The sequence below is a fragment of the Myripristis murdjan genome, chromosome 16 (assembly GCF_902150065.1).
Source record: "Myripristis murdjan chromosome 16, fMyrMur1.1, whole genome shotgun sequence".
In the NCBI taxonomy this organism is placed as follows: domain Eukaryota; kingdom Metazoa; phylum Chordata; class Actinopteri; order Holocentriformes; family Holocentridae; genus Myripristis; species Myripristis murdjan.
In genome coordinates, this window is record NC_043995.1 from 2,269,566 (window position 1) to 2,281,765 (window position 12,200).

At 39.3% G+C, this 12,200-nt stretch overlaps 1 protein-coding gene across 5 annotated transcripts in view; it reads left to right on the top strand.

Moving 5' to 3' along the window:
* cep162 (centrosomal protein 162) overlaps positions 1 to 12,200 on the top strand; it is a 47,385-nt gene that overhangs the window by 14,776 nt on the left and 20,409 nt on the right. For all 5 annotated transcript variants that reach the window (XM_030071903.1, XM_030071906.1, XM_030071907.1 and 2 more), the window contains 11 exons: positions 320 to 394; positions 1,099 to 1,308; positions 2,251 to 2,332; positions 3,040 to 3,301; positions 4,000 to 4,165; positions 4,423 to 4,586; positions 6,711 to 6,845; positions 8,148 to 8,279; positions 10,325 to 10,437; positions 10,624 to 10,723; positions 11,005 to 11,131. In XM_030071903.1, coding sequence (XP_029927763.1) covers positions 320 to 394; positions 1,099 to 1,308; positions 2,251 to 2,332; positions 3,040 to 3,301; positions 4,000 to 4,165; positions 4,423 to 4,586; positions 6,711 to 6,845; positions 8,148 to 8,279; positions 10,325 to 10,437; positions 10,624 to 10,723; positions 11,005 to 11,131 — 1,566 coding nt within the window. The remainder of the gene's footprint in view (positions 1 to 319; positions 395 to 1,098; positions 1,309 to 2,250; positions 2,333 to 3,039; positions 3,302 to 3,999; positions 4,166 to 4,422; positions 4,587 to 6,710; positions 6,846 to 8,147; positions 8,280 to 10,324; positions 10,438 to 10,623; positions 10,724 to 11,004; positions 11,132 to 12,200) is intronic.

Here is a 12,200-nt window from a genome sequence, read left to right on the forward strand (position 1 = left end):
TTTGAAAATTAATTAAATTAAATTTAATTAATTTAGTGTGACTTTCAGGTGAGGCGGGAGGCTCCGTTGGTGAGGCGCTGCACCCCGCCAACAGAATGATAGGGGAAACACTGATCAGTGTAATACTGGATCAGTTATCCAATATAAATATGTAGTCAATGCAATGACAAGATATTTATCATATGAGGTTAATGACACTGACCTGAGTGACCATTTTATGTTTTTCATAAAAGCCTAATATTGACCTACAGTATATCTGTCTAATTATGTTGTGCCACATATCGGGAATCCAGTTAATCTGACATAAATTCTGTCTCAGTTTCTCTCCATGATTCATTGGACTCCATTGGTGGAGAAGATAGAAAGAAGGATCCAGCAAGATCATTGGACAAAGGTAACACTGATACACAAGGCTAAATGAGATATGTTACATAACACCATGCTTTGCTGAATTTTTGCATTGTCATCTCATTGCAAAATAAGCACAATCCCTTTTTTATGTATTGCATGTGCAGTGTAAAGCAAGACTATGTGCATTTAATTCCATATCAAAAAACTTTTTAATTAAGATTAAGATTAAAAATCTAAAATTTAAAATTTGTTTCTACCATACTAAGGACAAGTAACAAGTAATATAATATAACAAGTAATCAGCAGATTACTTGTTTGACAAGCGAGAAAATAACCAACAGGTTAATTGATGAAGAAAATAATTCTTTGTTGCACCTCTAATGCATGCAGGTAGGACCAAAATTGGCAGATATGCACATGTTAGGAATCAGGCAATAATTTTTCATATGCACTGTTTCTCCACACAAAGTAAGAACCTTCCTATGCCCTAGCCCATCAGCACATTCACCTGCCAGTGAACACTCCACCCTGTTTGTCTCTGTCTCTTTACTGCTGTTATTTTGTATGCTGTAATGCTGTAACTTATTCATGTTTTTCATTCCTCTGCTTCTCCTAACATATGCTGGTATTAGCTGGTTGTATAACCAGCTACCCTCTGTTAACAATTTGATACAACAGAGACAATGAGGCAATTTCCTCCACTGGGATTATTACAGAAAGGACCATATTATTTTGCTGTTAATACAGGCCAGTCCTATGTGCAGAGTGGAGGCAGTGAGGTGGAGGCCCTTCATGAAGCCTACAGACAGATCAGCCATGCAGTGGATGGGTCAGATGACCACAACCGCCATCTTCCATCACTGGAGAGGAGAGGGAGGAGTGGCAGGACTGTATCTCCTTCCTCCCCCCCTCAGCATGCCAAGCACACACTCCAGCCAGCTTCTACCACTGACTCAGGTCAGAGACTCACAACCATCACATACAGACTATTTGTGTGAGATCATCTCTCCAGTATGTAGCTTTGTTTAAAAAGCACAGTGAATGGCATAACAGGGCCGCTATAATTAATGGTCAGTATATTATACTCAGATATCACTGATCTGATTTTAAAACTTGGAGGAATGATAACTCTTGGCACAATAGTTTTGCGTATAAAAACGTACACTGATTGGCTTGATGATGGAACTCTAATGACTAATTTTGAAAAACTGTAACATAATTACCCCTTTCCTGCTTTCCATTACCATACAAACACTGGATAACATAATTTTAAATGGCTACCCACAATGCAATCATATTTATTGTTGCCTTGTTTTATTCTGTTTAAGGCTACTTAGCTTCCATTGAGCATTTACATATAACATCAGGTATTTAGGTGATGCTTTTCCTTAGAGAGATCAATGATGGTTATGTCCATATAATATAGACAGGGTAATCTAGCTAGCTGGCCAGGGTTCTTTCTGTGCAGAGTTTCCATGTTCTCCACGTTCCTGTGTGGGTTTCTACCGGGAGCTTTGTTTTCTTCTCACAATCCAAAGACATGTAAATCAGCTTAATTGGAAATACTAAATTGCCCCTAGGTGTGAATGTGTCTGTGTCTGTGTGTCAGCTGTGTGGTTGACTGGTGACATGTCCAGGATGTTTCCCTGCCTCCGCCCAATGAGTGCTGAGATAGGCTCTAGCACCCTATGATCCTGATTAAGATCAGCTGCTTGGAAAATCAAGAAAGTACTGAATGAGTAATCTAGCTATTGACCATGCTCTGCTTAAGGTCTTATTCAAGTTCATCTCATGAATCATTTCATGACCCTTCAGCCAGTGATTGAATCATCTCTGATGTGTAAGTCTTGTCTGGTTAAGAAACTGGATCTGTGTAACATAGTTTGTGTATTTATTCAGAGCTACCCACTGCAGAGGAGCTGATGAGGCCCATCAGACCAGAGGATGACTACATCAGAGGCTTCACCCTTCAGCCCATCAGGTTAGGATGCAGAACTTCATGTATAACTGTGGTTCTGATTTCATTGTAGGAAACACATTAACGGAGTCTGTCAGTGGGTCCTTCATTCAAACTTTTTTTTTTCTTTGCTGGTTTCTCTAATCGTATGCAATATGTCAGACTCAGAATTTATGCTAAATATTTGATGCCTCTTACCACTGTGTTCTGACATAGCCAAAATTACACTGATTAGCCTTAGTAGTGCTACATACATGGCACCTGGTCTATGTTTTTTCCTCGCGATACATGGCCCCCTAACACGGGAGAGCATGGCTTGCACACAACCTACATGCAACACAGATGTAGTTCGGTGTAGCAGGTTAAAAAAAAAAAAAAAAAACTCCCTGCCTACATAAAGAGCCACGTCTGTGCCTGGTGTATTTTGTACATCAATATTGCGTGGTATGTGCCCTACACAGGGAGCCACTGAGGCACCCCCAAAATAACCTGTAATATCTCATGTGACATTAATGACATGAAAGTGTGTGCTACAGTGTTCCTTCATGATCACCAGTACATGCCATATTGGATCCTCCCACATTTAGAATTTCATGAAAAACATTTCCCCCCAAATGGATGATCATCATCATTTATTTGGGACTCCTGCATAACTGTTGCCTTGGCCATGTGTTCAGTGACAGGTTGGAAGAGAATGAGCATGGCCTCCTTTTTTAATTTTTGTGTTACAGTGGTAAACTTGACCCAGTCAAGATATCTGGGTCTTTGGAGCAGAATTTCCCAGAGTCAAAACCTAAGCCAGCACAGAAGGTTGATTCTGCCACAGAAATGAAGGGGTCCAGGAGGTTGACTAGCCCTCCATCATGCTCTCCTGACTTGACCCACATGGACCGCACATGGAGCATCAGAGAGGAAGTTGAGCGGCTGATGCAAGATCAAGACAAACCTTTTACCATTCCATCTATTCAGGCTAGCAAAGCTAAAAAACAGTGGGTAAGAGCAATTTCTTTCCCTGCTTTACTCACAGAAAAAACCTAAAAACAAAAAAAAGTCAATAAAAATGTTGTCAGTTGGACTTGCCTTTGTTTACGAGGTCACATAGCTTATTGGCAGATTCTCAAATGCAGATTTTCAGAATAGGTAATGGGTTGCCATGTAGACGATTTCATTATTTCATTTACACAGTACTATTAGCAGTTTTCAGTGGTACCCAGCTACTGCTAATCCAGAATAGGCTAACAAAAAAAAATCACAATAGGTTCACAGCTCAAGTACAGCTTTTTCAGAGCATGGTAACAGCTTGAAAACATCTTATTTGGAATAGGCTGTTGGACACAAAACATCTTATCCAGAATATATTAAAAGCAGATAAAACCAGCATATCCACAATATTGACTGATGCAGCCATTTTAATCAGAATAGAATAAGGGATAAAAGCAGCTTGTTTGTTAATTGAATGATGCTCTCTGGTCTTTGTTGACCACCACATGGTCTGGTTGATTAGCCACCACCAGTTGATCAGTATGGAACTGGGACTCCCCCAGAACCTTGGCTCATATCTGTGTATATGTCTATTTACTTATATACTAAGAGCTAAGAGCTACTTATATACTAAGAGCTTTAGAAGTTTAATTTTTTTGTGAGTGAAGCATCGTGTGACCATCAACATTAGTTTTGTACATTTTCCCTAGGCCCACCGTGGATCCACTATGAGGTGCCCCTCTACTTCTTCAGCGAAGAGGCACACTGTGGCTCCTGTGAAAGGTAGAAGACTGGAGGCTAGATCAGCAGTGGCCTCCAGGTTGTCAGGACCGGATAGACCTGCTGCTGCAGCCCCCAAACCTACAAAGAGCCGAGGTAACTACTACACTACTCACAAAAAGTTAGGGATATTCGGCTTTTGGGTGAAATTTCAGGATGAACCTAAAATGCATTATATATGCATTATTGCATTATTAGCATTATTGGAATGCATTATTATATAAATAATGCATTCCAAAGTGGAACTGGAAAATGTTTGTTTTGGGGTTGCATTTTCATTTTTAAGTTTCCATTGGCATTTGAATCAAATTAACTCTATGCTGTTTTGATCAGTGGTGATGTTTTATTTCCAGAGGCAGATCTGCAGGTGAGCAGTGAACTGATAGCATCAGTCCAGTCTTTTGCTGCCTTCCTCCAGCACCAGATTGACACCAGCAGTCACCAGGAAACCACAGCCGCCCAGAATGAGAAATGCCATCATGAAACCAGACATACACAACAACCCACTAAGAGAATTGTAAGAAAATGTTCTAATGCAATCTTGGCAAGCAAAGATTTGCACACAGATGTACTGTGGAGGATGGACTAAAGGCCTATCCCAGTGATTTTGAATGTTTGGACCATCCACCACAGTATATCTATGTTTTTAAATTGCATGAAACCATTTTGAAAATCATGTGGGGGTGCTAAAGATTTCAGATTCAGATTCAGAATACTTTATTAGTCCCAGAAGGGCAATTCATTTCTACAGTCAACCCGTCCATAGTTATAAAAATATAATACGGTAAAAAAGAGATAAATGATACAACAGTTAACATCCACAGTCGAGCATCATCACATCAACAACAACCACAACCAGTGACAGCGCAGCAGAGTGGGATGCAAAATCATTCACAGTTCATTCTGCATTTGTGCATTTAGCAGCCTTATGGCAGAAGGAATAAAAGAATTTCCATAGCGGTTTGCTTTTCGCACCAGCACATAATACCGCTGACCTGAGGGCATGATCACAAATTCACTGCCAAGAACATTGATCAGGGTGTGATAATATTCTGTCTGCTTTTTGGATCACCCGTGTTTTCCAAAGAGAGCAGAGGTCCTTAAGCTGGACACCAGAAATTTAAGAGCACAGTCTGTTGATGTCATTCAGACACTTCTTGTCTTTCACAGATAGACCATAAAACCAGCATATAAAAGAAAATGTTAAAAGACTCAATAAAAGTTTGGTACATACATACATAGGCACATAAGATATTTCTGCTGACACCGAAGGAGTTGAGTTTCCTCTGCAAATGGATTCTTTGGTTTGCTCGCTGTACAATGCTGTCAGTGTTATCAATGAATTTCAGTGCCCAAATACTTGTATGTTTGTACAATTTGTACATCTTCACCATGAATAGTGCTGGTTTTGGGGTCCACACTGGATTTTCTGAAATCTCAATCTCAGTATTTCACAACATATAATCAAAATCCCTCATTCAAATGTGGATGCTTGGTTGAAACAGCCACCTTACCATCTGCTTCTGTGGCTAACAAAGTGGTCAACATTCACAAACCACATGACTGATAATTGGCTGTGTAAAGCTGTCAGCTAACTTACTACTACAACAGTGACTATACTCCTATTTTATCATTTTCCTTGGTACTCCATTGAGAGCCTGCATGAGAGTTTGACACTTTTTTGCTTAGGAGAATGGTCAGGGGAGTTTAGAGGGCTCAGAGCCACTATGCACTTCTTCACTAGACACTGGTCACACAAACAGAGTTTAATGTATTACCCAGCTAACTTAAGGATTAACTTTGGCTTTTTGGTTTCATGACAGTAGCTCATAGCAGGGTTGATTGCCATGCTAACTCAGGCTGCACAGCTTTTGAAAGCTATCAGATCCAGAAAGTATTACCGAGCCTCTCTCCTTACCAGTCAGCTGTCACCACCGTTACAGGGATGTTTAATGAAAAAGTTTCTTTTCCTAAAACTTAAGTGAACAGAAAATTGCACTAGTGGAAAGTGACAAGTAATATTTATAGTTATACAGCAGGACACTGAATTCCTGATAGATTTTATTATGACACATGTAATTTATCAAAATTGAATCTGTTGGAAACTCTGCTCTATATGTCAGATTCACCAACCCAATCCATACCTTTTTTTCATTTTATATTTTTGTATATATTTGTATTGTCAAAGGTGAATATCAGGACCACACTATATAGTTAAGTATATTTTAACACATCAGTATTGTGCACCAGCCATCCCCCCATGTCACACACTCACAAAAAAGGGCATATGCACATAATACACATATATATACTCCCATACACATGCATACACCAACTTAGAAAAAAGATAATTAGGTTAGATCATTATAAGGGGCAAAAAAGAAATGCAAAATGCAGCAAGTACTGTAGTGACTATTAGCAATTATAACTATAGCAAAAAAAAAAAAAAAAATCAGACAGATTTGGCATGGCATTTAAAAAAGACACGGATCCAAGCTGAATTCCGTATTTTTGTAATGGTGTGTATTGACTTACAGAAATTATATCAGCAATTCACATTCCCAAAAAACGATGCACAAGTTTCTTCTGTAGCTTTACATCCGTAGTCCATCTAATGTCAACTTGTCCATGTGACTGCTAGATGGAGGAGGAGAGCTCTCTGCTCAGTGCCCTGAGAGTCCAGCTGGCCCAGCAGGAGAAGGAGCTGCAGCTAATGCAGCAGCACAAAGAGGAGCTCAGCTCACTCAAACAGCAAAACTACGTGCTGCAGAGCAAGGTACACGCACATGCGCACGCGCGCGCACACACACACACTATACTATGGCATTCTGTACTATTAGCATATTATACTATGATGTTACATGGCAAAAATTGTCAGACTTTTTCTTATTATGGACCCCCTAGTTGACTTCCATTAAACTGCCCATTTGAAGTGATTTTACCCTGATAACAAACCATATTTTGGTTGTGTTGAAAACTAAACTGTTTACATGTCAATGATGACAAAGATAGAAATTTAAATAATAGATATAAGCTTTAGCATAGGCTCCAGCAACCCCCTGCGACCCTTGTGAGGATAAGCGGTTTAGAAGATGAATGAATGAATGGATATATGCTTTAGCATGAGATTACAGCATAATTTTAAAATAATCCTTAACAAGATTTAATACATTAGATTAATGTAAAATTAACCCTTTTTTGTTTTTATTTTTGTTTTTTTCCAAAAGAAATGAAGGGAACTTAGCTCAGGCGTTAAAGAAAACATGTATTTTGAAAGCCCCTCAAGGAACCTGGGGGTCCCTGTACCTCATTTTTAAAGCTTCTGTATGATATACTCTCTGCTATGATGACATGATACTACTATACTGCTGTATGGCATTGTTGACTATGATATACAATGACATGCCACACTGACATTGGATAGTCTGCCATGACATATTGTCATATAACATATCGTTATAGTCATCATTATAGTGCTGGTTATAAAACGTTTTAACCTCCTAGAGCAGCACTACACCAACTGTTATACATTCTAAGAAATTATTAATAATAAATGTAAAGGTCAAATAGGCATGAATTTAACTGTATAGAAATGAAAGATCATCTTGATCTTAATTTGATCTGAAGCTCTGTAGTGTTGAAATCCTCCACTTTCAAAGTTGTGATAAGACAAAGGACATTTTGTATGGAGGCCAGGACTGACGTAAAAAATAAGTGAATAAATAGATGAAATTACAATGAAATGCAAAAATATTTCATAAACATGATGTCTTCCATCACTAGTCCATGATAAAATTTGAAGTGATGAGGGATTTCATCAATATCCTCTGATGAAACTGTGAGCAATGATGATTTTTGGCTTTGTGTGTTCTGATGAACCTTAAAAGGATGATGCAAGTGGCGTTGCTGATTGACCCAAGGTTTTCCTTCATCATTAGTGACAAATGACTCATTTACCCTTGCCTTGTTCTTTATGCCCCCAAGCTTGGTTAACAACTCTGAAAATATTGCTCCGTCCACCTTTATTTTAACATCAGTCCATCAGTGTGTAGCACTTGTATTCCTGTACTATCCTTAGCTGCGGAGTGCAGAGGAGGCCAGCCAGAAGAGGAGATGGGCCAAGGCCACAGACCCTGTAACCGAAGAAAAACTCAAACAGATTGATAAAGAAATGCAGGAACAGGAGACCCTTATAAAGGGTTACCAGCAGGTCTGTTTTCTTTGCATCTTTGTCTTTTGTCATGGTTTCCAGCTCTTCCCTCATTCTTCAAGTCATTATAAATCTTGTCCAATATGTGTTTTGCAGCTCTGCTTTTCTACCCTGCTTTTGTGTCAGAATTATTGATCTTGCAGTATTGGCTTGACTGGTTGATGCCTGATTTAAAATTAAAGGCCACAGTTAACACACCAGTCTGTCAGCCAGGGTGGCCAATTCGCACCCGCCACCCGTCAAATGCAGGTAAATACCATCAGAGGGGTAGATTTGTTCGACCCATTGTGGCAGATTGAATTAAATGATCTAATAAGCAAAGAATGAGCTTATCTGTGTTCTTTGTAATTTCTGATCAAGACTGGGCATTTAACCCAGTGACTCCAAAACAGTAGTTGATGAGGCTGTAACAAGAACCGTGGTCCTGTCTTATGCTTTTTTTCTTCTATTAAAGGCAAGATGCTCTCGTGAGTGTCCTTTGTAACACAGAGAAATTTGCAGAAAATGCAGAAAATATGACTTTGATCTTGTATCTGTCAGCTACATCTATCTATGTAACTGACAGCGATAGCATTGTTGGAAATAAAAATGGACAAATGATCAACATCTCCATGCTGTCTAGATGCAATATGTGTATTATCAGATTTTTGTCTTAAAAACTACATTTTTGACAGCTGTTTAAAATCTGCCTTTCCATGCATGGATGGCTGCTGTCCTGCAGGTCAGTGATTAGCTCAGTCAGTTTGTGGAGCTAAATGTGAAGTTTTAGCTCAGTGAGATAGAGGCCAGTCTTTGGTGTCGAAGACTGTGAGTTCAAGCCTCAGCTTGTCCAACATTCCCACGTGCGAAAATTCACCAAACTTTGCACAAAGGTCCAGTCCCATGCCAGATAATCATTGTCAGATTTTTGTCTTGATGACTGATTTTTTTTTTCTACAGTGGTTTGAAATCTGTCTTTATCACTTTCCATGCATAGGCAGCCGACTATGCATGGAAAGTGACTGGCTTAGTCAATTTGTGAAGCCTCACATGAATTGACACTTGTCAATCAGCTCAGTGAGATAAAGCGTTGTCCTGCATGCCAGAAACTGTGAGTTCAACTGATGCAAAATGCACATTAAAATGCCACCTTTCTTTTCAACTTCCAATTCTCCACTTGTTGCTCAGAATTGCCTAAAATTGCCCGGCCCCGACCATTGCTGCACAGCAGCTATAATTTATTTTGCAATTAAAGGGAATTATTCATGTTTTTGAGAAGGGTGTTCTTCTCAGCAAGAAGGCTGGAAGAATCCAAACATGGATGAAAAACTGTTAACAGAAGACAAATTTTCTGTTATAAACAATTACAAACAAAGCAATGAAAGTAGTTAACTTTTACTATGTAGTTATCACTACATAGGTAAAGCTATCTGTTTCTCAGAGTTGTATTAACTCTTGATTAGGTTTCTTTTATAATTTTATGATATCATTTATGCAGTATACCTTTTTCCACAGGCACTCTGACATTAATTGCAGGTAAACACAGATGGTACTAATGATATTAATAAAGGTTCTGTTGTATTCAGGTCTAACAGAGCTGGAGTCCTGCAATTATTAATGCTGGCTAACTGGCAAATCATTAATGTCATTAGTAACACCTGTGTTTACCCTGCTGTCCATGTCAAAATGGCTGCTGTGGAAAAGGTCTATTCATGGGTTTGAATGTTGAACATGGTGTCTTCACATTCTGTTATTCTATTAGAACTACTCAGAATAAGCTTTTTCATCTTCTAAAGAATTCTGCAATACCCAGGGCTGTGTTTGCTGGGCCCTGTCCCTAGCAATGTTGAGTTGTCACTAAATGAGGCACCAGAATTTTACTAATCAATCAATTTACATTTGTGTATTAGTGTATTGGAACATTAACTTCAGAGCCTACATCTCTGTTAGCTTTTGTTTTTTTTGTTGTTGTTTTGTTTTGTTTTGTTTTGTTTTCACTCAAGCATAGATTGAGCATCTCTCTGTGTTCAATCATATTACTGTACTAAAACTAAGCTGTGTGGCAGGAGAATGAGAAGCTGTATGTGCAGATGAAGTCTCAGCAGGTCAAGAGTAAAGCCAATGAGGAAGCAATGTTTACTGAAAACCAAAGACTGCTAAATGAGCTGGCCTCAATGAGGTGAGTGTACTGATGGTGAATGCATCTTTGTCTGTTTGCACATGAATTCTTAAATGGAAACATGTTGTAAAATGTTCATATTTGTGACACACGTCTTTCTTTTTTAAAGATATTTGAAAATAAATGGGCTGCTTAAAGGCATCATGATTTCTGTTCTAGTATATGACTATTCTCATGTACAACCAGGGAGCAGTGGAACAAGACCTCAAGGACTATGGGAAATGTCTGCCCTATGGATCACACTCAGCGCATTACAGAGTTGTTGGCTCAAATGAATACACTACAGGCAAGTAATGGCACTTCAGTTCCAATTAAACTGCAGCCATTCTTTAGCTGCCTCACTGGTTTTATATTTGTTTGTGTGTGTGTGTGTGTGTGTGTGTATCTGTGTGTGTATCTGTGTGTGTATCTGTGTGTGTGTGTGTGTCTGTGTGTGTGTCTGTGTGTGTGTCTGTGTGTGTGTGTGTGTGTGTCTGTGTGTCTGTGTCTGTGTGTGTGTGTGTGTGTGTGTGTGTGTGTGTGTGTGTGTGTGTGTGTGTGTGTGTGTGTGTGTGTGTGTGTGTGCAGAGGAACGAGGCCAAGCTGTTGGAGGAAACTCACAGACTGAAGCAAGAAAAGCAGGCCCTTCAGGTCGACCTCCAGCTGATGAAGCAAGAGAGAGACCTGGCTAAAGCCCAGGCTGTCTCTGCCTCAGGTACAGTCAGATGTAAACTATCTACAAGGAGAGGAAAAAGCAAACAAATGAATTTCAGCATTTCATGCGTGTTCTTTTTGAGTTTGTTTTTCACTTAATATAAAAATGTCATCTTGTCATAAACAAAGCTGAATAATTAGTGTAGGTAGTAGCAACTGGAACTGGATTGTTGATATTTGAAATCAACAAATTCAGCGAATAAGTCCTCATGATCTGCTAGCTGTCCATTCTGTGTGTGCAATGAAAAAAATCAGGTGTTTTTACAAAACCCTGGCTCTGTAAATGGTAAACAAACAATAATGTGTGGCTATGACCGGGTCACACAACCATTTCTAATGTTTGTGTTTTACTATGTATTTCATAAACATTTTGAGGCCCAAACTTTCAAACAATGACGCATTCCAAGACTGGCAAACGCCGAACTTACACGAATACTGTCTCCCGTGCCTAGGGATGAGCATAATGGATATTTTGAGGACCAGCTATCTGCAGTCATTAATCACTTGAAAACTGGGTATCTGTTTTCTTTTTTCTTTTCTTTTCTTTTTTTTGACAATCAACCCATTTCTGATTCCACAATAGGCGACGTTTCTGACTGTAGCTAGATCTTCTGTTCGTGCACATGCCTTATAGTGCTTTTCACTTCAGGCAGTTACCGTCCATCATGTTGGCATGTGGGATGTGGCATGTTTGTGGTTTTAAACATCCTCTGACTTCCTCAGAATGGTGTGAGTCACATCTTCTTGCTGATCCTGGTAAAAATGAGACAAGGTTCGTTTGTTATGGGTCCTCTGCCTTGGCTTGATGGACGGGCTGCTCCTTTTATGTGTTCCAAGATGTTTGTGGTGCTGCTGCTGTTTTTTAGCACTGTATTGCACCATTTACAATGAGCATCATTGTCCTTCCTTGTAAAATGATCCCAACCTGAGCCTCTTGTTCTCATTTTGCCTCACCTGTTTCTTGGCAGAAGACAAGAAGTGGTCTACATACTAGCATAGCCTACATAATGTCATTAGACCTCACTCATTCACGTAAATCTCACATGTTCACTTCAGATGACATTATTACA